The following is a 26,295-nucleotide window of genomic DNA, read 5'->3' as shown; positions in this document are numbered from 1 at the left end:
GGTATCCCTACAATAAGTTCACTCCCATTAACTTGTATTCTGAAATGCTTTCTTAGGAGGCAGTGAAGGGCATGGAGTTGCAGCTAGAATGCTGGGCCATGCATCAAATCCCTGGAGCCTAAATACAGTTAACCCCTAAATACAGTTAACTGAGCCTAAATCAGTTAACCCCTGATTTTACAGGAAGACAAAATCTCATTCCAAAAGTAGAAGTCCTTTAAGGAAATCTCACATACCAGAATATTTATATTCTTTAAAGATACTATAATTTCCTTTAAAAGATTTTTGCAGTCATGTAACAAAAAGTTATTAACTAGGAAGCTGATGAGTACATCAGTCATGGGAAAGACATTTCCTCTCTGAGTCAGCAATGCTTGTTCTAAAATTTCTCCTTGAAGGATAAAGCTGATTTGAAATCTGTCTTCTTTTCGTCTCTTGGGATGTTTTCACAAGAAGAGAATGTTATAGAATTTACTACTGGGCCAAATGGAAGACAGAAGTCATAGAGAACTGCTAGAAAATAGAATAAATTGTTTCTGGAGGTTAACAAGTTAACTGGTATTTTTTTTTGTCTTACTAAAGGGTCATTAAATGTCCACTGAAAGATCATGACCCAAGGTCTGCATTTATTAGTGGTTTTTTATTGATCCTTTCCTAAAAGAGTGTAAGGTGTTAGGCCGATATTCTCTAAAGATACAAGTTCTATTATTCTAAGAATTTTTGGTCCAACCACAGGTGAAACCTAACAGAAGAATCAGGATCTAAAGGAAGAGAACAGGAGGCAGAATAGGACCCCAAATATAAAAACAAACCTACATGATCACAAAAATTTAAGGAAAAGTCACCAAAGTAACTTAATCCTCCTCATAAGAATTTCTAATTTTAGATTTTTAAGTCAATATTTTTTTGCCCCAAATGGAAGGACCATCCTGTTGCCATTGAGAAAAACAAAAACAACCCAACTCTTTTGTATGACTAATCCCTGACCCAGTCCCATGAGAGAAGGTACTCAATTAAAGTTCATTTTTGTTAGTGCCAGTTCATAAGCTTTGGGTCAGTGGGGGATGATAATTGAAGGCTCTAACCATTTGTTGGCTGTGACTTCCTGTGCCCAATTGCATTCACTTCCTCTTCTGCAATGGTGGAGTACAGTTTTGAAGATCTTTTCCCTCTACTGGAAGGCTTGCCATTGTCATGATCTGAATGTCTTTTGTAATAATCTCCTCTTTGCACTACTGAGGAAAAGGGATTCATTTTACCCTTTATATTAGCACATACATCAATGTGTTGACATTAATATTAAAAATATCAATATTAAAATGAAATATCAGCTTACCCGCCCCACTTAGGATTCAAGGAACCTACAGTGTTGGTCCTGGGCAGATACAGCATTATCTACAGAATTCAACAGCCAACATTATGGAAATGTCGTGCAAAATGAGGTGAGCTCTGAGTCTGCCCCAAAAAGGTACTAACAAAAAGACCCCAGTATTATCATTTTGATTCCACAATGGATTAACGAAAATCACATTCACTATGGAATAATCCAGAAGAATCATAGTAATTTACCTGTTTCAGAAATTAGTTGGGCACGCTAGTCCAAAGGGAAGCACAGAACACGGAAATGAAGTAACCAGCGTGAATAATATATAAGAAAACAGAAATGAGCACAACAGAAACAGTTTATAAAGACCAAGACAGGCTTCACAAGTGGCTACCATTCCTAGGCCACCTTAGTGGACAAGCTGATAAATAAAGTCAGACTCTTACCATATCTGACATTTACAGAAAGTCCTCAGACTTCATGTATATTTTCAGTCCAATTTCAATACAAAGTGATACCATCAGGATGATCCCTGTGAGTACCTTATTCTGGATCCCGATGGGAAAGTCACAGTCTCCACAGCTCTGCCGTCCCTACCACTTGACTGGAAAGATGGGAGCATGAACTGTTCCTCATATTTGCTACTGGGGCGAGTGAGAAAGGGAATCGAAACATCTATCCCTGAAGCTCCGAAACATCTGAGGAGCAACACACTCTAATTCCAACTTCCTTGGAAAAGAACACTTGATTTTTCACAGCAGGGAAAAGCCTGCTAGTGGTATCTGGTATCTCAGACACTTTGTTAAGATGGAGAGAGGCTCCACGACACACATTCTTACTCAGAAGGCTGGTGGGTTACTCTAGGCCCTGCTTTGATCATCTGTAGGCATCTACAAAACACCATTTTCCAAAAATGTTAAAAAAAAGGGTTTTTTTTTTATTCAACCTTTTGACTTTTTTGGGAGGTAACTCCTTCAATATTTCAATTGCTTTGACAAGATGAACGTTCCTACTTAACACTATCACCCCTTCCCACCTTCCTTTTTCTCTCCATCTGGATTCTTTCAGGCATTTTTAAAGCTTCCTTAAAAGTAAATATGTAAAGTCAGCAGTTACAGAAAAGAAGGAGGTAAGGGCAGGAATGGGGAGGTGCTGGCTGGCCAGGACTGGGCTATGGGGGAGGGGGGACACACTTGCTGGCTTAGGCCACTCTGAACTGACACCACCAATTTTTTTTTACTTTTACACCAAGTCTTCTAGAGGCTTTGCCTATAACACTGACCCGTTTTCGTTTACTTTGTGTAAAACAGATAGCAGCGGCCTTTTGTGGCTTTAGTTTCTCTATTTGACAGAAGTGGTTTACCAGCTTTGGTCAAAACTCCACCTTCTTTTATTTATAGCCAACAGGTGAGTGAAGCTTCTACCCGCCCCGCCCCCCAAATAAATCTGCAGGATGGAGATGAGAATAACAATGTTAATTTCTTATTAGATTCCCAAGTCACAAAGACAGTGCTCAACAACACTTTCAATGAAACTTCAACCTAAGACTTTTATCAATAAAAGAAAACAGAACAATGTAGAAAGATGGCAGAGCCAGAGAGATCAAAGGATTCTAAAGTGTCAAATAAATATAAAAGAAAACGCAGCCACTCCAAACCATAATGACAGCCATTTGGACACAGATGATGACTTGCATGGCTCTAGAATTTCTTTACAGACAGGGCTTATATTTACAGGGTTCTTTCTTTACAGACAGCATTTATATTATACCTTATGGTAGGACAGAACCCAAATCAATCACACATTTAAAAGCATGGAGGAGGTGGGTGAAACAAATGGCATAGGTGCTAAGCCACAACCATGCCTCACCTCTGATAATATCTGATCACAATTCTGATTTGGGGAGAAAGCATTCAAACCACAGGAGTATCTTGCTGTGCTCCTAACTCCAGCAAATTAGAAAGAGGTTCAATGACACAAACTGGTTCAATGACACTGACAATGTCAATGCAGGTGCCGTACTTTTTGAGAATGAGGAACACTTCACCTCACGACTGAGTGAGCACATACAGCTATAAGGTCACTCAGGTCTGGGTGAGCAGCTCCTAAACCTTAGCAATGGCAATTTAGCACAACTAGGGGAAGATTTTCTTGGAAATAAAGAGACCTAGCTACCTATAGTACCAAATAGGTCATAAAATCATGTTTATGGAGCTCCAAACCTGCTGGGAGCCAGTTCAGGAACACCTACTAATAGGTGTTCTGGCGCCTTCTGGTAACACCTTCTGGCAAGAAAGTTAGACCTTTAGGTTGGGTATATCTTGGCTTTGTTTTTCATTCTTCATTAAGATCTAATGTCATCAATAATATCAAATTGGGTTTCTGAATTAAGAAACTATTCTGGTTTCAAAAATTTAAGAGATGCTGACATTAACATACTCTAAGATATTAAGTAAGTCTAGGATTAATTCTTTTGAAATGACCCTTCTTGGGGAGAGCTAATTCAGAGGGAAAAAAAAAATCTTACTTTCCTGGGAAAACGTCCTGGGACTTGGCTGTGGGCTACTCTGGCCATCTCTCTCCTTGTCTGAAGGAACTTTTTTTAGGACCGGCGGAAGAAGAGCAACTTTATGGGAACTTGAGCCAGATGGAGAGTCTGGGATGTCCTCTACGGAGACACAAACAGAGGAATCAAACCATTCTATAAACTGGATTCCAAGAACATAAACCTGGTAAACATTTAAATATGAATGACTTATTTTTTTATAAAAAGCATCATAAATTTTTCTGGCCCAAAATTAGTTTTATGTCTCTACTCAGTGAAGTTATAAAGGTTAAAATCCACAGATGTGAATCTATCCTGCAGATACAGAATTTCAATGAACTGATATTTGAAAATTAGACTGTATATGAACCACATGTTCCTTCTGCCTCAAGCACAAAGGCAGTTTGGTTTTCTTAAAATATGTAATATTTGTAACCCACTAACTTTACCTGCTGTCAAAGTAAATTAGTCACAACCTATATACATACATATATGTGTGCAATGTATGTACATATATACATACATATATGTGTATGTATGCAGGTACATGCACCTACATACACATACTGAGATCACTAAGAATGACTTGATACCATGGACTTTTATAATCAGAAAGGACTTTGATCATTGGACAAATGAAGAATTAAATGACCCACTAAGCTAAAAAGATGATAGCTAGGACTAGAATTCTAGTCTCTCAATACAAAGCCAGTGCTGTTTCACTCTAATTGAAAGGATTTACTGAATTTCACTCCTTTCTCTGCACTATTAACAGCTAGGTAATTCTCAAGTTGGTGTGAGTGCCATACGTGTAGAAGACAACCTACAGCCAGGTTCTCTTTGGCCTTACACTTCAAGTCTCCTACTTGCTTCATCATATAAACAGGGATATGATAAGACATGTGAAGATAACACCATCCACCTTCATAATCTCTCAGAACTGTGGTGGAGAGGAAATGAGATGGCATATTTGAAAATGCCTGATGAATTCTTAAGCTCTAGAAAAACATTCAATGTTAAGATAACTCTTGATATACTAAGTGCTATGAAATACATGAACACACTTAGGAAATAAACTAAAAATATAAGCTTCTTCCAACAGGGCATTGGGAATTCAGCTAGTTTTATAATCCGCATTACAAACTGGGAGTCAAAAATACAGTGGTCCCCCTTTATTTGAGGAGGAGAGTTTCCCAAGATCACCAGTGGATGCCTGAACCACAGATAGTACTAAACCCTATATATACTATGTTTTTTGCTATACATATACCTATGATAAAGTTGATTTATAAATTAGGCACAGTAAGAGATTAACAATAACTAATAATAAAATAGAACAATTATAACAGCATACTATAATAAAAGTTATTAATACATGAATGTGATCTCTCTTGAAGTATCTTATTATAGTGTATCATGAGTAACTATTACCACAGGAAGAGAAACCTTGGATAAGGGGGGACTATTGTATTCTACAAACTAGGTTAGATTCATTTCTTAAGAGCTGTTTCCTCACTTCAGACCAGAGACACACCTCACTGATAAAAATTTCAGGAGCAAGTCTCCTTTTTGGGTAGTTATTTGTTTTCTATTAAAAAATTTTTATGCAAACTATTTTCTTTACCTCCACCTCACCCTTTCTGAGACATCTTGTGTGCACCAGGAAATTTTTTGTGTGCCCCATCATAAAGATCTTTGGTTTGTGAAAAAGTCTTAGTAGAATTAGCAAGTCCTAAGTGGTTTACTTTAAGTGTTAGTTTCTTAAAATAAATCAGTGTCCCCTTTTCTTTATGGCTTCTCTTTGGAGACTGTTCACTGGGTTTCTCAAGGGACTGATGGGCTGTGAGGACGAGGCTGGCTGCTTAGGGAATGAAAGGAATGTTGAGAGAAAATGGGAATGATCTATAAGTGGAATGAGTTTGGATAACAAGACACTGCCTTTTTTCTCATTCTACCCAAATCACCTGCACATGGATAAATTATTATGATGAGCTGGTCATCCTACTTCACAATATGTATGGCCATGGTGGGAGAGGTCAGCAGAAGAGTGATTACCTTGACAGGTGGTGGAGTCACAGTGTTTGGCTACTACTCACAAGCTGTCAGACTTGGCAAACTTAATATCCCTGTCACTCATATGTAAAATGCAGTGGTGACAGGGACATGGGGAGTTCATCCACATAAAGCACTTAGAATGGTGCCTGGCACAGAGTTACACACTCAGTTAAGATTAGCCGTGATGTTGATGCTGTTGCTGCTGATGATGATGATGAAGAGGAGGAGGAGGAGGAGGAGGATCTGATTATATGTCTCTAAATAATCTGACTATATATTTCTATCCTTGTTTGCCTAATTTTTGTAGGGGAATAAAGGGAAGAGGTGAAAAGTTGATATGAGGTTTATCATATTACCCATTCACTTTTGTAAATGTTTGAAAATGCCTACAATAGAAAGTTAAAAAAAAAAAAGATGTGGTCTTTTTTGGCGAAGAGAATAATGCAGAACATAATCCATTTCTTATATATTTAAGTTTCTTCTATCATTAGATTTCTAAACTGATAGTGAGCAAACATTTTTGTGAAGGGCTTTGCAAACCGTATGGCCTGTCTCAATTACTCCACCCTGCCACTGTGGTGTGGATGCAGCCACAGACAACAGCCACGCAAGCGGCGTGGCTGTGTCCGGTAAAACTTTATTTATAAAAACAGGCCCACAGTTTGCCAAGACCTGCTCTAAACCCTTGATATGTCACAGAAATGGCCTAAAAGCAGAAGTGCTTGTGCTTTCCTCATTTGTGGCCCTCATTCTTAAACTGCGGGCTTCTGAAGGGTCTGAACACCCTGGAGACAGATTTCAGAACGCCAAGTCAAGCACTGCAGATGGGTCAACACGACACGAGACTTATTTTCCTGTCTTGCCTGTCCACCAACCAACCTGTAACCCTGAAAGCAAGGACAGTCTCAGAGTCTCCAACTCTTGCACATAGTGGGTCTCAAGTTGAAGAAAGAAATCCTCCAGCCCTCATCATTTTCCCAGCTCTGAGCAAGTTTCTCATGACCCCCTCCTGCAGAAGCCCCTGTACCCCATTCAGCAGTGGCTCTTTAAACCACTTGTGGAACTCCATCCAGCTGGCCCTGGGAAGCCACCTAGTCATGATGCGACTTCCTGACCAGCAAAACCCTTACCAGGCCTTGAGGTGGTTCTTGGTTTCTGCGGGATGATGGGCCGTGCCGCCAGGCTGGGTTTGGGGGACTGCAGGAGGGGCTTCGGGCTGGTAGGTGTGCTGGAAGAGCTGCGAGACCTGGAGCCCCCTTCCACTTTGGGGTCGGCTTTGGCATTCTTTTCTGGTGTTCCCAAACCAAAGCGGCTTTCTGGAAGACCTGGGTGCACTTTAGGCACTAAAATTACAAAGCACACACCTTTACTTTAAAAATAAAAGGTCAAAGACATCAATAATTTGAAGCTAGAAGTCTGGTACAAACTGTTATACTCATTTATTGTCATTTCTCATTATAGACATTTTAGAACAGAAACATGCTCTTCTAGCATATTTTTAGAAATAAAACATGCTGGTGAAAGACTAAAATTCTTCAGAGAAAAAGCAATAAACTTAAGGCCAGAAGTGGTGGCTCACGCCTGTAATCCTAGCACTTTGGGAGGCTGAGGCAGGTGGATCGCTCAAGGTCAGGAGTTCGAGACCAGCCTGAACAAGAGCAAGACTCCATCTCTACTAAAAATAGAAAGAAATTAATTGGCCAACTAAAAGTATATAAAGAAAAAATTAGCCAGGCATGGTGGTGCATGCTTGTAATCCCAGCTACTCAGGAGGCTGAGACATAAGGATTGCTTGAGCCCAGGAGTTTGAGGTTGCTGTGAGCTAAGCTGATGCCATAGCACTTTAGCCTGGGCAATAGAGTGAGACTCTGTCTCCAAAAAAAAAAAAAAAAAAAGCAATAAACTTGTTGGGGCTTTTCTGCTCACCCTTACCTAGGCCAGAGATGACAAACTTTACATTTAATAGAGTACAGCTCTATAACCATGTGTAAAGAGAATAGTGGTTCTTAATGCATTTGAAGGCTTCAGGTCTTTCTCAGATCTGACACAAGATACAGGTATGACCCAGTGCGAGGGCCATAGTTCTGGATGGTAATCAAGGCTCTGACCCCAGTCAGAGCGGCTACGATGACAGCCACAATGTCATATCTAGTGAGAAGGGCTCCAGAAATGCCATCCTATCTTCTGTCTCCATCCATATTACTGCCTTAATTTAACCAGACAACTGACAAAAAAGCCAGTAAAATGGAATTTATTGTCCAACTCTTACTGCATAAAGATACTATAGCCAAGTACAAGAACTTCAAATGGCAAAATGAGGATTCTAACACACAAAATACATGTTATTGCCCAGTTTTCTTCTTAAGTATCTTATTCTTTTTTTCCTGAGACTTAATATCATAGGATAATTTTTTTTATTTTATATATATATATATATTTTTTTTTTTTTTTTGAGACAGAGTCTCACTCTGTTGCCCAGGCTAGAGTGCCATGGCATCAGCCTAGCTCATAGTAACCTCAAACTCCTGGGCTCAAGCAATCCTTCTGCCTCAGCCTCCTGAGTAGCGAGGACTACAGGCATGTGCCACCATGCCCGGCTAATACGTGTGTGTGTGTGTGTGTGTGTGTGTGTGTGTGTGTGTCTTTAGTTGTCCAGCTAATTTCTTTCTATTTTTTTAGTAGAGACAAGGTCTTGCTCTTGCTCAGGCTGGTCTCTAACTCCTGAGCTCAAATGATTCTCCTGCCTCGGCCTCCCAAAGTGCTAGGATTACAGGTGTGAGCCACCACGCCTGGTCATCTTATTCTTTTATTACACCTAAAAAGTCAGAGGGACAAAACATATTGGATTTCAGGCGTATTCAAGTTGCAAGGGAAGAATATTCCTCACATCAAACAAAATAGCCATTAATCTTCCATATACCACATATGGCTTATTTTGAAAAACATCAGCTATGTCCCCATTTCCTCCCTCCTTTGCCAAAATGCCCATAATTTGGACGTCCTCAATGAAAAAGTAATCAGAATTTCTTCCCTTTTGTTAATTTGCAAAGATGCTCTGCCCAGGCACAGGCTACAGTGGGGGAAGTGTGCCCCAGGTGGAGCTGGGGCCGGCAAAGGGATGTGGTCTTTCAGGTAAGAGCTGAAAACAACACAGAGGCTCATTCTAGCCTTGCCACTTTTATTTACCTTCTGTCAATCACATGTGACAACTGAAACCAGAGGCAAAGTGCTTTCCCTAAGGGGGTGACAGCAATGGCCTGACTTACCTGCCCCACCGCCATCCAGCCGTTCCATGCTGCTCAAGGCTGGGCTAGAAGAATCCTGGCATACGGCATCATTCCCAAGTTTCTAAAAAATTCAAGCATAATCACCCAAAAAGGTGCACATTTACTTAATGCATAAGGAAAAAAACAATGCAGATAATAAGTGACTACAAATAATAGCTCCTTAGCTTGACCACTGTTACAGCGACCGGACCCGACCTGTCTCTGGAGGCTCTCCTACAGGGACCAAGCTAGGAGAAACACATCCTATTCTGTGTTTACAGATAGGCTCTGGGGTCCAAAGTGTGGCCGGTTCCTCAGAAGGCTCCCCACAGATGAGAGGTGCATGTGGCCAGGGAAAGTCAGTGGGCTTGGTGATCTTTCCTATATTTCTTGTTAAACACTATGCTGGCTCTGCAGCCCACAAAGCTTTACACTCTAGAAACTTACAGGATCGCCTCCAGGTTTGTTTTCCAAAAATTTAGTTGAAAAGCAGTGGAAACCTTTTCTAACTTCAATATACAGTCAGTATAGGTGAAAGGGGCCTGAAACAGGTAAGATCTTCCTTGCTCCTGAAGTAGAGCCAAAGGACACAGATGTACTATTTAGGAGGCAAATACAGATGAATGGGCCTGAATTAATTTTTAAAAAGTCTGCAGGTGGGAGGAATTAGTGATGGCAAAGATGGGGAAGGTGATAGGCCACTGTCTCAGGGTAGGAGCTATAATTGGTATGCTAGGATCAGCCTCTCCCCTCCCAGTGCAGGAAGTCCACATTAGTGAGGCATTTGGATACCAAAAATATATGAAAAGCAAAGTCCAGTGTTTGCTTAATAATACCTAAGAATCCTATTGGCAGAGATGATCTCCATCTACCTCTTGTCTAAATAATAGAAGAGGTAGACAGGTAGATCGAGAGGCACAAAGTCTGACCTTCAGCCTGTTTGTTCCTGCTCATCTCACACTTTGGACAAACCTAAAAGGCAAGAATCTTCAGCCAATTCCTAGCTTTTTAAATTGTTTTTGAAGGTATATGAAGGATTGTTTGCAACGCATGTGAGATCAGCCTCACTTCCTGCATTCATCAATCTACCCCAGCCACACACTCCCCAGGAGTGCTGGCTCTATCAGAAGGCAGCCCCCAAGTAGCAGGAAGGCTGGGGGATTTCTCAGCAAGACTACAAAAGCTATTACTTCACTTAGAGGAGGATGCTGAGCAGGTCTCTGAGAAGAAATGTATACATAAGGACCAGAGCTAAAACAGGCGCATTACTTGGCATCACTATGGAAAAGTGATCCCAAGGAAAGGAAGCCCCATGCTAGCCCCCTGTGCTAGGACAAGTAGGTCTGCTAGGCAGGGATGGGGACCGGCCATGAAGCCCCATCTAGGACCCCTCCCTTTCAGGCTCTTCCACATGCAGGGTGGGCACCCGACAGTGAGGACTCCTTACATTTTGTACCCTGGGCACCTCATTTGCCTGCATCTCAAAAACAATCCTGGAGTTGTTTTTTCTTTTCCCTGCCAGGTCTTCTCGGGTAATTATAAATCCCAAAAATGACTGTATGGAATAATAATACAATAATGTAATGCCCACTGTCTTTGTGTATAGGTAGCTGACTTGGTGCCCCCCCCCCCAGAAGAAAACATATAAGCACTCACTAGCTGCCACTCTCCTTTGTTAATAAATAATAGATAATGTATTTTCTTATGCGCTGTTCTTTTTCTTTAAATACGTATATTAAATGCCAATAACGTAAAGAGATTACTCGGAGAAGGTGAAGACACCATATATTTTATCAACAGTATATTGACCACTGATGTTTATGTTGCTACCTTTATAAAGAACACAGTCATGGCACTTTAGGGAAAATATTCTAAGATTAATTTTTTAAAAACTTTCTCTTACTATTTTATTATTCTGATAGAAGACCTATGACTAGTCTGAATTTTAAACACCAAAGATTTTTAATGATGGTTATTGTTTTAAATTGACACTTGGCCAGACACAGTGGCTGATGCCTATAATCCTAGCCCTTTGGGAGGCCAAAGTGGGAGGATCACTTGAGGACAGGAGTTTCAGACCAGTCTGGGCAACAAAGTGAAAACCCATTGCTAGAAACAAATTTTAAAAAATTAGCCCAGTGTGGTGGCTTGTGCCTATACTCCTAGCTCTTTGGGAAGCCCAGCCAGAATGATCACTTGAGCCCTACAATTTGAGGTTGCAGTGAACTATGATCACACCACTGCACTCTAGCTTGGGCAACAGAGGGAGATGCTGGTCTTAAAAATAAACAAATAAATAAAAATAAAAATAAATAAATAAACAAGCAGACACTAGATGGCGCTAACAGATCATTAGTCCTATGCAAGCCCTGAACAAGCACAAATACTAAGCCATAAGGATTTTGTCACTTTGAGCCAATTTACATATCAAATCCAAAGCATATAAACAAAATACTCTAGTGTTTCTCATCTTCCCACCAAAAAGAAGCTGTTCATCACTGGAAACAATGATAAAATAAACAATATATTAGTGAAAATAGCACACATTGTTATAAATTCACAAAATGGATTAAAGTTTAAACATTTCCTTGGGCATCTGACTGACTAACGATGGTGTTGTAGTTGTTCCAACCAATGAAGGCCACATGATGCCTGCTTTGTTAAATTAGCAGAATATAGTTACATGGTCTCTCCTAACTGCTCTAAGGGTTCGTGAGTGAATTAGGAGTAATCTGTAACTAGGCAAAGGTTAGATAATGTTGGTGTTGATGGGCGAACTTTGGTGAACAGTTGTAAAATTATATGGGATGCAGGATTTAATACAACAACAACAATCAGTTGTTTAGAAGTAATATAAAAGAATCCTGTACACCTGGTATGGAGTATACCATTACTTCCTAAAAATCAAGGGTTCACGGTATGAACTGTTTCATTCTGATACTTCAAACAAAATAGATGTGCAATTTCCTTTATTTGGAGAACCAGCTGTGTGAAAGTAAAAAAAGCTCAAGATAGGCCGAGTGTGCGGTGGCTCACGCCTGTAATTCTAGCACTCTGGGAGGCTGAGGCAGGTGGATTGTTGGAGCTCAGGAGTTCGAGACCAGACTGAGTAAGAGCAAGACACTGTCTCTATCAAAAACAGAAAAAAATTAGCCAGGCATGATGGTGCATGCCTGTAGTCCCAGCTACTCCAGAGGCTGAGGCAGAATGATGGCTTGAGCCCAGGAGTTGGAGGTTGCTGTGAGCTAAGCTGACACTAGAGCATTCTAGTCTGAGCAATAGAGTGAGACTCTATCTCACAAAAAAAAAAAAAGCTCAGGATAATGGACAGAGACCAAAACCTGAGTTGAACATGGTAACATTCATCTTAGTGATCAGAAGGATACAATCCTTCAAGTAGCTATAGGAGAAAATAGAGCTAGTAAGAAGGAAAGAAAAAAGACAACCTTCTACTTTAAGAGGAAGTTCAAAGAATAAACAATGGGCCAGGCTCAGTGGCTCATATTTATAATCCTAGCATTCTGGGAGGCTGAGGTAGAGGATTGCTTGAGGCCAGGAGTTGGAGACTAGCCTGAGCAAGAGCAAGACCCCATCTCTACAAAACATACAAAAATTAGCTGGGTGTAGTGGCACATGCTTGTAGTCCCAGCTACTCAGGAGACTGAGGCAGGAGGATGAGCCCAGGAGTTTGCCTGAGCCCAGGAGTTTAAGGTTTCAGTGAGCTAGGCTGATGTCACTGCACTCTAGCCCAGGCAACAGAGCAACAACCCTGTCCCCACACCCACCCACCCCAAAAAAAAGAAAGAAAAGAAAAAGAAAAAGAATAAGTAATACTTTACATCAGATTTTGGGGGAACTCAGCAATTTTTAAATCACAAAGTTTTTCTTTGTAGCTATAGACAATAAACACCACTGGTCAAATATTCAATTAATTTTAACAGAATATCTTGACCTTTTTTTTCTTTGTCATTTAAATCTGGATTATAGCAAGAATTTTTAGGTTTGGAAAAGGAAATAAATTATGAAATAACTGGAAAATAAATTCTACCTTTATATAATTTTAATCTGGTTTCAGCATTTTTATTTGCATCTGTTAGTTCTCCATTTGGATTCGACCGACTCAGTCTTTTCCTCCAGATGTGAGCATTTTCCCAGAACAGTTCTCACATGCTTGCATGACAGGCACAGGAAGCACCTGGGCAGGTGGGAAAAGGCCGGCATCTTCAAAGCCAATGGCGTACCTTCAAACGCTGTGCTCTGCACAAGGGCATGACGCTGGGTCAAAATGAAAACATGGCCATGCCTCCATGGTCTGTGCTCCAGGTTCTTCAGGAATAAGTCTTTTGTTTTGGGATTTTTATGTAACCAACATATGTTGGTTACATTCCTCTCTGCTCATAAAAACTGAGTGGGGGCAAAAACCTCAAACAAGGACAACCAAGTAAAAACAAACCCATCCTTATATCTCATGAAGAAAGAGAGTAGATTGGTGCTACCAGAAACTGGGAAGGGGAGGGGGCAGGAGGCTGATTAATGGGCACAAAAATATAGTTAGACAGAAGAATTAAGACCTAGCGTTTGATATATCAGTAGGGTAACTACAGTGAATAATAATCTATTGTATATTTCAAAATAGTAGAAGAGAATTATTTAAACATTCCAAGCATAAAGAAAATTATATGTTTAAGGTGATGGATAGCCCAAATGCCTTGATTTGATCATTATACATTATACGAATATATCAAAATAACACATATATCCTGAAAACACGTACATCTATCATGTATCAAATACATACATAGAAACAAGCCCATCCTTACCTTCTGTGCACAAGCAGCTCTCTTCTCTTGCTTGGCCTTCATCTCTGCCAGCAGACCACTGCCCATCACCTGCACCCCGTACCTTCGCCCACCCTGCGGGCTGCTCTTGCTGTCACTCCGGTCCACCTTCCCTGTTTCTTCCCCTTGACTGTCTTCAAAGGAGTCGGGTGTTTTTATCTCCTCTATCCGTTCAGAACTGCCAATGTGCTCGGCTGCCTTAGTGTCTTTCCTGGGAGTGTCCACAGCTTGACTTCTGACTGACCCTTTCGGGGAGGAGGGTTCTTCTGTCATCAGGACTGTTGGTGGCCGCTCTGATTTGGACCGGGATTTGATTAAATTGAGAAAGCCACCACTTTTCCAAGAATCTCGCTTTTTCTTTTCATCTCCTCCTTCGCTAAGCTCATGGGACTCTGAGCCTCTTGTTGACCATTTCCTGCATTTGAAACCAAAACACAGATCCTGTGGGTTTTACTGTAAATAAGGTTCAGCCGGACTCAGTCAAAATGTAAATATGGAGATTGCTGCATATACAGCAACCATTCTGAAGCATTTAAGAATGCTGATTTGAGTTATTGCACTTAGGAAATAAGAAAGAATGTGGAATCTTATGTCCACATGTGAGGAAACTGAGGCACACACATTAAGAATGAGAATCTGAAGGTGTCAATGGTAGGACTGGGAACAGAGGGCAGTTTTTTAAATATTTAAATGCTGTAGTCAAGGGCCTTTCTATGAGTGAGAACCTCCAGCAAAGCTGGCTTCACTTGAGACACAGCTGGATGACCATCTTATTTAACTTGGGGGGACACTAGAAAGAGCCAGATTGCCCCATAATCGCCTAACAATTCTTCCATAATTATTAGATAACATCTGAATTTCCACCCTTAGTCTCAATCCACTTGTTTAAATGTAGTATCACTGAAAGAAGCAACAATATGCAAAGGCAGAGAGTGAGCTTTGGGAGAGAGTTTTGAGAAAGAGGATGTTCTGAAACTTGGGAAATGGAAGGGGAGAAAGAGTAAACAAAATGAGCTAAGTAGTAGGCACCACAGACAACTGCCTCCCATTCAAGGCTAGCAAACTGACTACCCATGTAGCTTCCATGAATCTCCATTAAAATAACAGCAAGGGATTAAAAAAAAAAAGAAAGAAAGAAAGCATAAGCCTCACAGGAGAGGAAAGGCAAAAACAATAGAATTTGGAAGCTAAAATACAGGAGTACAAATGAAAATTGACTTAATAGGTTTGAGAAAGCTGATAGTACGAAAGGCCCAGAAGCAAGTGGATTTGTGCTGGCTGCAGAAGGAGGAGCAGCAGGCACTTCTGGAAGTGGAATTGAAGGGGGAGCTTAAGAGAGGAAGACTCTTTTCTCTGTAAAGCCCATTCATAAAACCATTAGATCCTCTCCCCAAACCACAGAGCCAATGATGTCCATCCCACCCCAAGCTGAGCTGAGTGTAGGAAATAAAACCAGGGAGGCTCAAGAAAGCCTGCATGGAGTAAAGGGATATCCCCTACTCCCTTTCTCTCACTCTGGATGCTAGAATCAGGAAGGCAGGTTTACACCCTCCAGGCAGATCAAAGTTTCCAAAGCCCAGGAGAAAAGATCTAAAGATTCTGAGAGTCAGGGAGACCACCCTCCCCCAACAAAATGGTCAAGGAAGACCCTACCCTACATTGAAGCCCACCAGTAGACAAGCCATACCCACAAACTTCCAAGAAGCTCATTTGTGGCCCATGCCAGAAAGTAGGGGAAAAGGAATACAAAGAATGAGAAAACAGGATTAAAAAGGTAAGAGAGAGTGGATTAAGAGAGGAAATACATAATCTAAAGAATGAAAGTTTACAAGAAGAGTGTAGAGATAAGGGAAGAAATTAGGAAAGAAATAATTCAAGAAAAATTCCAGAACCAAAGGACATGAATTTCCAAATTGAAAATGGCCCGTGAGTGCTCAGCAAATTGGTTTGAAAAAATAAAAAACCCACTCTAGGGCACATCATCATACAATTTCCAAACACTGAGAACACAGAGACGATCCCACATGCTTCCAGAGACCAGGACTCAAGGGGACATTGGTTTCCCCTAGCAACACTGGAAGCCAGAAGATAATGGAGCAAAGTTTTCAAACTTCTAAGGTAAAATGGATTCCAACCTATAATTCTATACTTTGTGACACTATTAATCAAAATGAAAGATATGCAAGTTATAGCAACACACCTCCCATGCTCCCTTTCTCAGGAAGCAGCCCAAGGAAGTACTCTACCCCAAAAAAGGCATAAACTAAGACAGACACAGGACAATGGAAATAGGAAAGTGACAGGAATGAGATAAGAGGATCCCTCAGCAGATGATGATGGAGATCCCAGAAGACAGCCGTGGGATAAGCCTTGAGGTCACATTGGAGGTCACATACTGGTGAGAGATGTGTCCAGGAAGATAAAACAGAACATTTAAACAAATTGAGAGGACATTTATATCATTACTGTAGATTTAGGGGATAAGTCAGTGACAGAAAGGTAGAAAACTAAGCAAATGAAAATTGGGACAATTACTAACTACAGGGGGGAAAAAGCTGAAGAAAATAGGAAAGAAAATGTAATCATGGCATATTATATAACTCAGCTGTGAATATTTACAAGGTTAGAATGCAGCAAACACTAAATATTGATCTCACCAATTGCTATGGTTTGTCTCCACCAAAACTCATGTTAAGGCTTGGTCCCCAATGTGGCAGTGTTGAGAGGTGGTGCCTTTAAGAGGTGATTATATCATTAAAATGGATTAATGAGACTGGATTAGTTCTCATGGGAATGGGTTAATTCTCAAGAGAGTGGGTTGCTGTGAAATGTGTCAACCTCCCCTATCCCCTCCTCTCTTTTTGCAGGCATTTGCTTCCCCTTCTGCTTCCCTGCCATGCTATGATACAGCAAGAGGCCCTCACCAGAAGCCAACGAGATGCAGCTGCCCAGTCTTGAACTTCCCAGCCTACAGAACCATAAGCTAAATAAACTTCTTTCCTTTATAAATTACCGTATCACAGGCATTTTTATAGCACAAGAAAATGGACCAAGACATCAACAATTATGTTCAAATTAAATAAAGAAGACGGGGAGAGGAAAAGTGTGTGTGTGTGTGTGTGTGTGTGTGTGTGTGTGTGTCTGTCTGTCTGTCTGTCTGTCTGTCTGTCTGTCTGTCTGTCTGTGTGGTGGAAACAGAGTGCAGAAGAGCTATATAGGTTGAATATTCCTAATCTGAAAATCCAAAATCTGAAATACTTCAAAACCTGAAACTCTTATGTACCATACAATGCTCAACGGAAATGCTCATTGGACCATTTTGGATTTCAGATTTTCAGATTAGGGAAGCTGAACCAGTAAGCATAATGCAAATTTTCCAAAACAAAAAAAAAAAAATCTGCAATCTGAAACACTTCTGGTCACAAGCATTTCATATAAGGGATTATCTGAATTAACATATAAAAGAAAGAAAGCATGTTATCAAGGTAAATGGAGGCAAAATAAATAGCTGGAAGAATAAAAATTAGTTGCCTCCAGGGAATAGGGAATAGAGACAGAAACAAAAGACTTTTTTAAAAGTCTTATAGAATATTTGACACTTTATAGTATGAGCATGTATTATACAACTTTGATTTTCAAACTTTCTTCATACTACTCCAAGATTTCACCTGTGCCTTGTCCTTTACATCCCAGATTGACAGCAGTCTATCTTTTATAACAAAATAAAATGAAAAAAATCACAACTGTTATTAGATTTCATCATTATTTGATGAAAATTAATGTATCTACTTCTATTTGTGCACTGGAACATGAGCAGGCTCCTCCTAGAGCAGTATGTTTGAAGAAAATGAATTTTACACGTTATACACTTTACTCAATTTCCATTCAAAGCCTATTAAAGAAGAAAGTAGCGTTAACAGGAGAGGATATCATAAAGGGGCAGGTATAACAATACATATAGTCCAGATGAAATGCTCATGAACTGCCCCACTACCTAAATATAAATTTGTAAAGTTTAAGAAGAGCCTACAATGGATAAATGTAGGGTATATGGAAACAAGATTGTTCTCAATTCACTCAACCATCAGTGATTGAAGGTAGACTATATATTATGGGCTGTGTTAGACCCTGGAGTTATAATGAAAAACAAGAATCAGGTATCGTTTCTAAGGAATAGCATTCTCTTTGGGGAAAAAAAGACTTGAAAGCAAATCATCAAAAGGGACTTTTCCAGTTTGCTCTGTTTATGTTGACATTGCTTGAATATTTTACATTGAATATACTCTCATCTATTCTTTGTGCTGTAAAAAAATAAAATAAAAATCAAACTCTTAAAGGACTATCTGTTCTCTAAGACATGTGTGCAGAGGATGGAATAAAAGTATTAAGTCAGCAGTAGAGAAATAGCAATTAATTGGAGGGGGTGTGTGAAGAAGTAAAGAGAAAGCTTCAAAGAATAAATGACATTTAGGTTGGTTCTTGAAAGATAGGAGAATAGAATTTTGCCAAGTATAGTATGCTAAACTTCAAGGTCAGTGTCAAAGAAGACAAATAATTGGGTCTTAAAGCTTATAAGATTCAGTAAGTTACACTATTATGGATATAAAAATTTAGCTTACTTCCATCTCACCATCCTGCTGAGGCAAGATAAGGCACATCAATCTACAGAATGGACTAGTTCCTGCCCTACCTGTGCCCAGCCAGCTGTCCCCAGCTTATCAGTATGGCTTAAATTCATTACTTGAATTTGATATCTCAAGGTGAAGAATACTTCATAGACATAAATCCTTGTCAAGAGTATATTTTGGGATGGATCTGAATTTAGTTGGGGATTAAATCAATTTGTATAAATCATGCTTAAAGACTAGAGTGTTTCAAGTGAAACAACTATTAACAAAAGTACCACTGAACTGTCTTCTACAGAAACTCTTAGTAATACAAAAATGCAGAGAAAACTCTTTACAGGCTAACTCGGAAGCTTCTTCACTAATTCTGCTGTCATTTTGATACTGTTCAATCATGCCATTTAGCAGTGACTTAGCCCCCTCCCAAAATATATCAACTTATGAACAAGGAAAATATCAAAGTACATAATTCCAGCATGCCAATGATCATTCCCTATTATGGAGCCATCTGGGTGAATGTGATAAAGCCCTAAAAAAATACTTTGGGGTGGTATGTTTTGTGGTCTACTTTAGAACAGCACAATAGTTCTCAAACTAGAGCATGTCTCAGTATAATCTGGTGCCACCTCCACAGTTTTTGATTCACTAGGTCTAGGGAAGGGGCTTGAGAATTTGTATTTCTAACATGTTCCCAGGTGACACTGGTATTGCTGGCCCAGAGTGTGTTTTGCAGACCATCAGAATAGTAAATCCCATATATACATATAATAACACTTAGTATATTAAGTTTAATTGCAACTGTTGTAATTTAAATGTGAAATAATTCTGGACTCACTTGGAATCCATTTTGGTCACCTTCTTGGTGAAAAACTCATCTACACCTTCATCCACTCTCCCCATAAGACCATTCTGTTCACCATCTTGGGACACTATGTTGGCAGCACAGACCTGCAAATTAAACAGATGTAATATTAATTCACATTCACCTTATTTCAGCAAACATTTATTACTCTATTACCCATTGTGATAAGGGCCATTAGAGGGAGAAGACTCACTAAAATGGAGACCACATAATCTACTAGAATAGAAGCCCTGTATACAACCATAACATTGACACAAAGAAACAAAAGTGAAGCAGGCACTATAAACACAATGCCTGGTGAGGGGTCATACTGACTGGTATATCAGAAAGAGCTTGGACCTAACAGGCTGTGAAGGGTCAAGTGTTTCTAAAGACAGAGAAAGGCACTGCAGGCATGTGGTAAGGAGAAACGAATGCATGGGATAATGAAACACACACTGGCTTCTGAGAGTGGTGGTCATTCCAAAGGCCTGAGGTGTGTGGGTGGGGCTGACTGGTAAGGATGGTACCTGGCAGATACCAATAGTACTAACAAAGGCTGCCTTGCTGGCTGCTCCAAATCCTGCCCTGCCTCCTTTCTCTCTTGCTAGAAGAGCCTTGATTCCAGGTTGTGAATACTGATCCCTGTAAGCCAAACACTGTAATTCCATCCTCTTGCCTGTGACTGATCAGGCGTGGGTGTGGGATGTAATCCTGGTCAATGAGATGCTAGGGGAAATCTGGGGGCTCACGGGCAGGTTTCCCTGAGAGGACAGAATGTGTTTTTCTGCAAGTTCATGTGAGGGAGGATATGATTCTGAGCTGCAGCACCAACTGGAGTTCACGAAAGGAGGAGGCCTGAGGACAAAAAGTCACATGCTGATGATGACAAAACAGAAAGGTAGAAAGCACCTAGGTGCCTATGCTGTCCTTCTGAATAGAGCAGTCCTGGATCCTGAAACCTCTGAATTTTTTGTTAGGTAAGAAAATAAATATTTTGTATTATTGAAGTCACTTCTAGTTAGGTATCTTGTAACCTCCAGTTGAATTCTTCCCAACTGGAAAGGCAGAAATTGGAGGTAGGAAAACCTGTTCAGGAGCTCAAATCAAAGATTCCTACAATAATCCAATCTAATCTAATCTAGAGGTTACGAGGGACTAATGAAGAGAAATGAATGAAGAATGGAAAGAAAAGAGTTGCTCAAGATAAGGTCAAAATCTGTAGGCTGGGTAAATGGGAGCATGGTCTAGATGTTCTAGGGATCACATTTGGGGAAGAACATGACGCGTCTCATCTTCTCAAGTGTTTGAGGTACTGTGGGAAATCCAGGGGCAGGCATCCAGCAGGCAGCCAAAAACTCAGGTCTCCTGAGAGAAGCTGATGAGAAGCTTTAACAAAACTATTTACCAAGTTAGTGTTTTTCTTTGAATGGACAACTCATAATGAGCTTAGTCAGATGCTTGATTTGTGTCTGCAATGGTATATTAAATTAATATTTCACATACATAGGTTGCAGGCCATGGAGAAAGACCATGCATCTTGCCCATGCTGTTGAGTATGGGGACAAATTCTCATGTGGTTGGTTTAGATGTCTTGCCAGAGAGTGGTGGGAAAATTATTTTCTGTAATCTTGTTTACAAGTCTCAAGGAGCCTAAAGGGAACGTGGCTTATATCTGCATGGGAATTGTTTAAAGAAAAGACCAATTGTTTCCTTTAAACAACCATCCATTTCATTCATCGAGAAATTTCTATTATGAAAATGAACTGTGTGTTTGAGTTTATGTTTGTAAAATGCTGCAAAGCGAGCAACAACAGATAACTGACAAAGTACCCTATGAATTGTGAAGAATAAAAACAATTACACCTCTCATATGAATGGTACTTTATATTGGAACAAGGTTTTCATGTACATTGTAATTGAGCAGAGGATCCACAAAATTCTATAATTCAGTTATGAGGACAAAAAAAGCTCACTGAAGAACTTTCATTTTGGCCGGGAGCGGTGGCTCATGTCTATAATCCTAATACTCTGGGAGGTCCAAGCAGGAAGATCACTTGAGGTCAGGCATTTGAGATCAGTCCTGAGCAAGAGCAAGACCCTGTCTCTACTAAAAATAGAAAAATTAGCCAGGTGGTGTGTGCCTATAATCCCAGTTACCCAGGAGGCTGAGGCAGGAGACTCGCTTGAGCCCAGGAGTTTGAGATTGCTGTGAGCTAGGCTGATGACACGAGGCACTCTAGTTCAGGTGACAGAGCAAGACTCTGTCTCAAAAAAAAAAAAAAAAAAAAAAAGAACTTTCATTTTGATTACAAAAGGTAAAGTAGTAGAGAATTTGCTTGTACTGTATTATCATTTTTCCTTTTGGAAAAGAATGGAGAATAGAACCTCTATAGCAATAATAGCCTCCTAAGTTTATAAGATTGCTTGATAGTTTACATGTGTTTTATACATTATTATTTCGCCCTCACATTTACCCTTTGAAAAGAAAAGGAAAGATAGTTTTATCTTCTTTTGGCTAGTTGCAGATCAAACAGTGGCTCAGAGTATGAGGGGTGCCCACACAGGTCACCTGACTGGTAGATGAGCAAGGATGTGACCCCAGGACATATGGTCCTAACATGGTGCTTCCTTCCAGCTCCCCTTAAGTTGCTCCCCTTAAGTGACTCCCCTTTCCATTTTGAGAAAAAAAATTAAGTTTTACTTGTATAATTTCTCCCCTCAGGAAAATTTCTTTTTTCCTGCTTTGAAACAGAATTCATAACTGGCAGAAAGGGTTCTCTGGGGAACATCAGTGGGTTTCAGAAATGGAAGCACAGAGCTGAACAAAGCAGTCTGCTTTTCTGCAGGACAGATGAGCTTTTAGGGCTGGACTGGCCCTTACAGATTCCCTAGTCCACCCCTGTCATTTTAGAGACAAAGAGACTGAGAGTAGACAATTAAGAGAAGTTCAGAAACACTGGGAGATCTTCAATGAGACAGTTTAAAATGCATCTGTTAAAATAGAAGCAGGAGGCGGAGTCAGCCTGCAAAAGAGCAGTAGAAATACTGAAGACTGAAATGTAGTTTGTAAAAGAGTTCAAGGCCAAACATGCATGCTGTTTTAGCTCCTTTTCTAATAAAAGGAAAGGACATAGAGATATCATAAGTTCTCAAAATCTCATCTGCTTTTGGTCTTTTCTGTCAAGGAGAATAAATTTCAGACTAAAAAGGGTAGCACTGCTGTTGGAAAGGAAGAACAGTAACCTCAGCCCTGAGCTAGCATGGGGAACCCACTTCATTTGCTTCTTTACAAATGAAAACAGGTATCCCTTCCTCCCCCCCTCCTCCCCCTGTTGATATCAGATAAAGAAAGTAGACTTTGCACCTCTGGTATATAAGTGTTAAAAGGATAATTTGTGAATGCTTAGAAAATAGGCCAGTGATTATGAGGATTAAAAACAATTCAGACCACCCTCTGTTTTTCCTCAGCAGGGATTATTAAAGAAAATACACCAGGGGAACACAGCAGGCAGTGCACCTGGATTTTGACAAGGCTGCTGCCAAATCTCTCTGTCTTCATAGGCCGGATAGAGAGATGGGCAGGAAACAAGGACAATTAGGTATATTAGTAACTCTCTGAATAAATATACCCAAAGAGTGCTATTTAGTGAAGTGAATAATCATGGAATCTTATGTGCATATATTGGAAAATTAATGAACTAAGCAATCGAGTCAAGAGATAAGAAACCAAAGGAAGTAAAATGAGAACATAATCACAGACAAAAATTAATGAACTCAAGAGAATTGATAAAAATTGATTCTTAGAAAAACACTAATAAAAGAGACAACCACAAAACTAAGAGAAAAGGAATTAGAAATATATTAAAATGAAAAAAGGGACATAGCTATCAATACAGGAGAGATGAAAAACTCTTAAAAGAATTCTGTAGAAGACTGAAACAGGACCCACACCCTTCACCTCTCACAAAAAGCAACTCATGCTGGGTAACAGACTTGAACCTTAGGTATGAAACCATTAGAATTCTAGAGGAAAACGTTGGAAATACTCTTTTAGACATTGGCCTAGGCAAAGAATTTACGAAGACCCCAAAAGCGATCACAGCAGCAACAAAAATAAATAAATGGGACCTGATCAAATTAAAAAACTTCTGCACAGCCAAAGAAACTGTCAAGAGAGCAAACAGACAACCCACAGAATGGGAGAAATTTTTAGCAAGCTACACATCCGATAAAGGGCTGATAACTAGAATTTATTTAGAACTCAGAAAAATCAGCAAGGAAAAATCAAACAACCTATCAAAAAGTGGGCAAAGGACATGAATAGAAATTTTTCAAAAGACAACAGAATAATGGCCAACAAACATATGAAAAAATGCTCAACATCTCTAATCATCAGGGAAATGCAAATCAAAACCATAATGACATCACTTATCTCCAGTAAGAATGGCCTTTATCAAAAAGTCCCCAGACAATAAATGTTGGAGTGGATGCGGAAAGATAGGAACACTCCTACACTGCTGGTGGGACTGCAAACTAGTTCAACCTCTGTGGAAAGCAATGTGGAGATACCTTAAAGCAATACAAGTAGATCTACCATTTGACCCAGCAATTTCACTAATGGGCATCTACCCAAAAGATCAAAAGTCATTTTATGAAAAAGACACCAGCAATCAAATGTTTATAGCAGCACAATTCACAATTACAAAGTTGTAGAAACAACCCAAGTGCCCATGAATTCACGAGTAGATTAATAAAATGTGGTATATGTATATCATGGAGTACTATTCAGCTTAAGAAACAATGGTGATATGGCACCTCTTGTATTTTCCTGGATAGAGCTGGAACCCATTCTACTAAGTGAAATATCTCAAGAATGGAAAAACAAGCACCACATGTACTCACCAGCAAATTGGTATTAACAGATCAACTCCTAAGTGGACATATAGGAATAACATTTATCGGGTGTCGGGCAGGTGGGAGGGGGGTGGAGGGGATGGGTATATACAAACATAATGAGTGAGATGTGCAATGTCTAGGGGATGGTCATGCTTGAAGCTCTGACTCAAGGGGGGGGGGTATGGGCAATATACGTAACCTTAACATTTGTACCCCCACAATATGCTGAAATAAAAGAAAAATAAATAAATAAATAAGAATTCTGTAAACAACTAAATGAACAAGTAGATTAAGTGGACAATATCCTAGAAAAATATAAATTATGAAAATAGTCTCAAGAAAAGTTAGGTAACCCAAATAGATCTATGATAAAAGAAAGTGAATCCCTAGTAAAATATTTACACATAAGCATCAAATGTATATCGCATATAGACCACATTTTGGGCTGATGGCTTCCCAGGAGAGGCAGAGACCATCTCTATTATATGCAAACTGTTCCAGAGAATAGGAAAGGAAAAAGAGCTTCCCAACCAATATTATGAGATAGTATAACTTTGAAACCCAAACTAGATCGATGTTCTACCTAACAAAAAGAACAAAAAATAACAAGTCTCTCATTTATGCACACAGATGCAAAAATCCTAATATTAAATATCATGATCAAGAATGCTATAACATCAGAAAACATGTGTTAACATGATTCACCAAAATAGTAGATTAAAAGAGAAAAATTATCAATCTCAATAAATACTGAAATAAAATAAAATTTAACAACCATTCATTGAAAAAAAAATAGCAAAATAGAAGAAAACTTTCTCAACTGAATAAATAACATTTGAAACTGCTGTGTCTATTAGGTGTCTATTCTCTCTTGTTTACTCAGTAACACAATCCTGACTTACTTGGAATATCAACGCGACCAACTGACCACTTATCTTCCTAGATTCTTTTGCAGCTGGGGGTGGAAATATGGTTCATTTCTGGCCAGTGAGATGTAACTGGAAGCATACTAGGACTTCTGGGTTAAATTCAGATTCCCTGAGGCATGTATCCCCTTTCCTTCTGTCTGAAATATGCTTATTAAAGAAGATTATAGGCCTTGCCTGAGAATAAGACCAATACCAGTCACCTGGAAAATCTGGCCATTAAGAAGGTGAATGCAACCTGTGGTTGAATAAAGAGTATAGTATTTAAAAGGAGGGAAGTGATATGGCCAATCTAACTAAAGTACCTTGCAATATACTCAGAACCAAGTAACAAGACTTGTAAATGAATTCCAGATTATATCATATGATGAACACTGAAAGAACTGAGGAAATTTAGATTTGATCCATAAATACTGGTAAGTCTACTAAGTAGAAGAGATTTAAATATGTGCCACTCCAGAAGACACAAACAAGATGGCTAAGTTAAAATTGTAAAGTAAGATTTTTAGCAGCACAAAAAGATTTTGCCAATAATTAGAGCTTTTAGAAAATGGTGGCTACATAGAAAGAGATCATTACAGATGGAAAGGCCAACTGATGGCTTGTAGTGGTTTTTAAATACTTCATGAGGGATCAGGCAAGATGACTTCAAAATCCCTTCCACCCTTATGGATATCGTGATTCAAAGCACATAGGAGAAAATCTCTTACCCAGGATTTGGTTGATTTTTAAAAATTTTTATGGCATTTAAAAAAACTTTTTTATTCATTTCTTTTTTTAGAGATAGGGTTGTACTATGTTGCCCAGACTGGCCTTGAACGCCTGGGCTCAAGTGGTCCTCCTGCGTCAGCCTCTTGAGTTGGGACTACAGGCATGCACCACTGTGCCTGGTTTAGTTGATTTTAGTTAAAGTTGCTGTGTTTCATCACTGGGCCAAGTAGTGTGGGGCTATGCCAAGCACATAGGACAAACTGAC

General features: G+C 39.6%; 1 protein-coding gene across 7 annotated transcripts in view; it reads right to left on the bottom strand.

Moving 5' to 3' along the window:
• The window catches only part of CARMIL1 (capping protein regulator and myosin 1 linker 1), a 318,790-nt gene that overhangs the window by 6,043 nt on the left and 286,452 nt on the right, over window positions 1-26,295 (bottom strand). For 3 of the 7 annotated variants that reach the window (XM_012741297.2, XM_012741299.2, XM_076010504.1), the window contains 6 exons: window positions 19,489-19,601; window positions 14,011-14,443; window positions 9,191-9,272; window positions 7,055-7,267; window positions 3,852-3,992; window positions 1,086-1,235 (listed from right to left, as the gene is read on the bottom strand). In XM_012741297.2, the coding sequence (XP_012596751.1) occupies window positions 1,086-1,235; window positions 3,852-3,992; window positions 7,055-7,267; window positions 9,191-9,272; window positions 14,011-14,443; window positions 19,489-19,601 (1,132 nt within the window). The remainder of the gene's footprint in view (window positions 1-1,085; window positions 1,236-3,851; window positions 3,993-7,054; window positions 7,268-9,190; window positions 9,273-14,010; window positions 14,444-19,488; window positions 19,602-26,295) is intronic. The other 4 variants (XM_012741301.2, XM_076010503.1, XM_076010502.1 and 1 more) reach the window with 3 other exon arrangements.

The sequence above is a fragment of the Microcebus murinus genome, chromosome 15 (genome assembly GCF_040939455.1).
Source record: "Microcebus murinus isolate Inina chromosome 15, M.murinus_Inina_mat1.0, whole genome shotgun sequence".
NCBI lineage: Eukaryota > Metazoa > Chordata > Mammalia > Primates > Cheirogaleidae > Microcebus > Microcebus murinus.
This window is presented reverse-complemented; position numbering and strand designations above follow the sequence as displayed.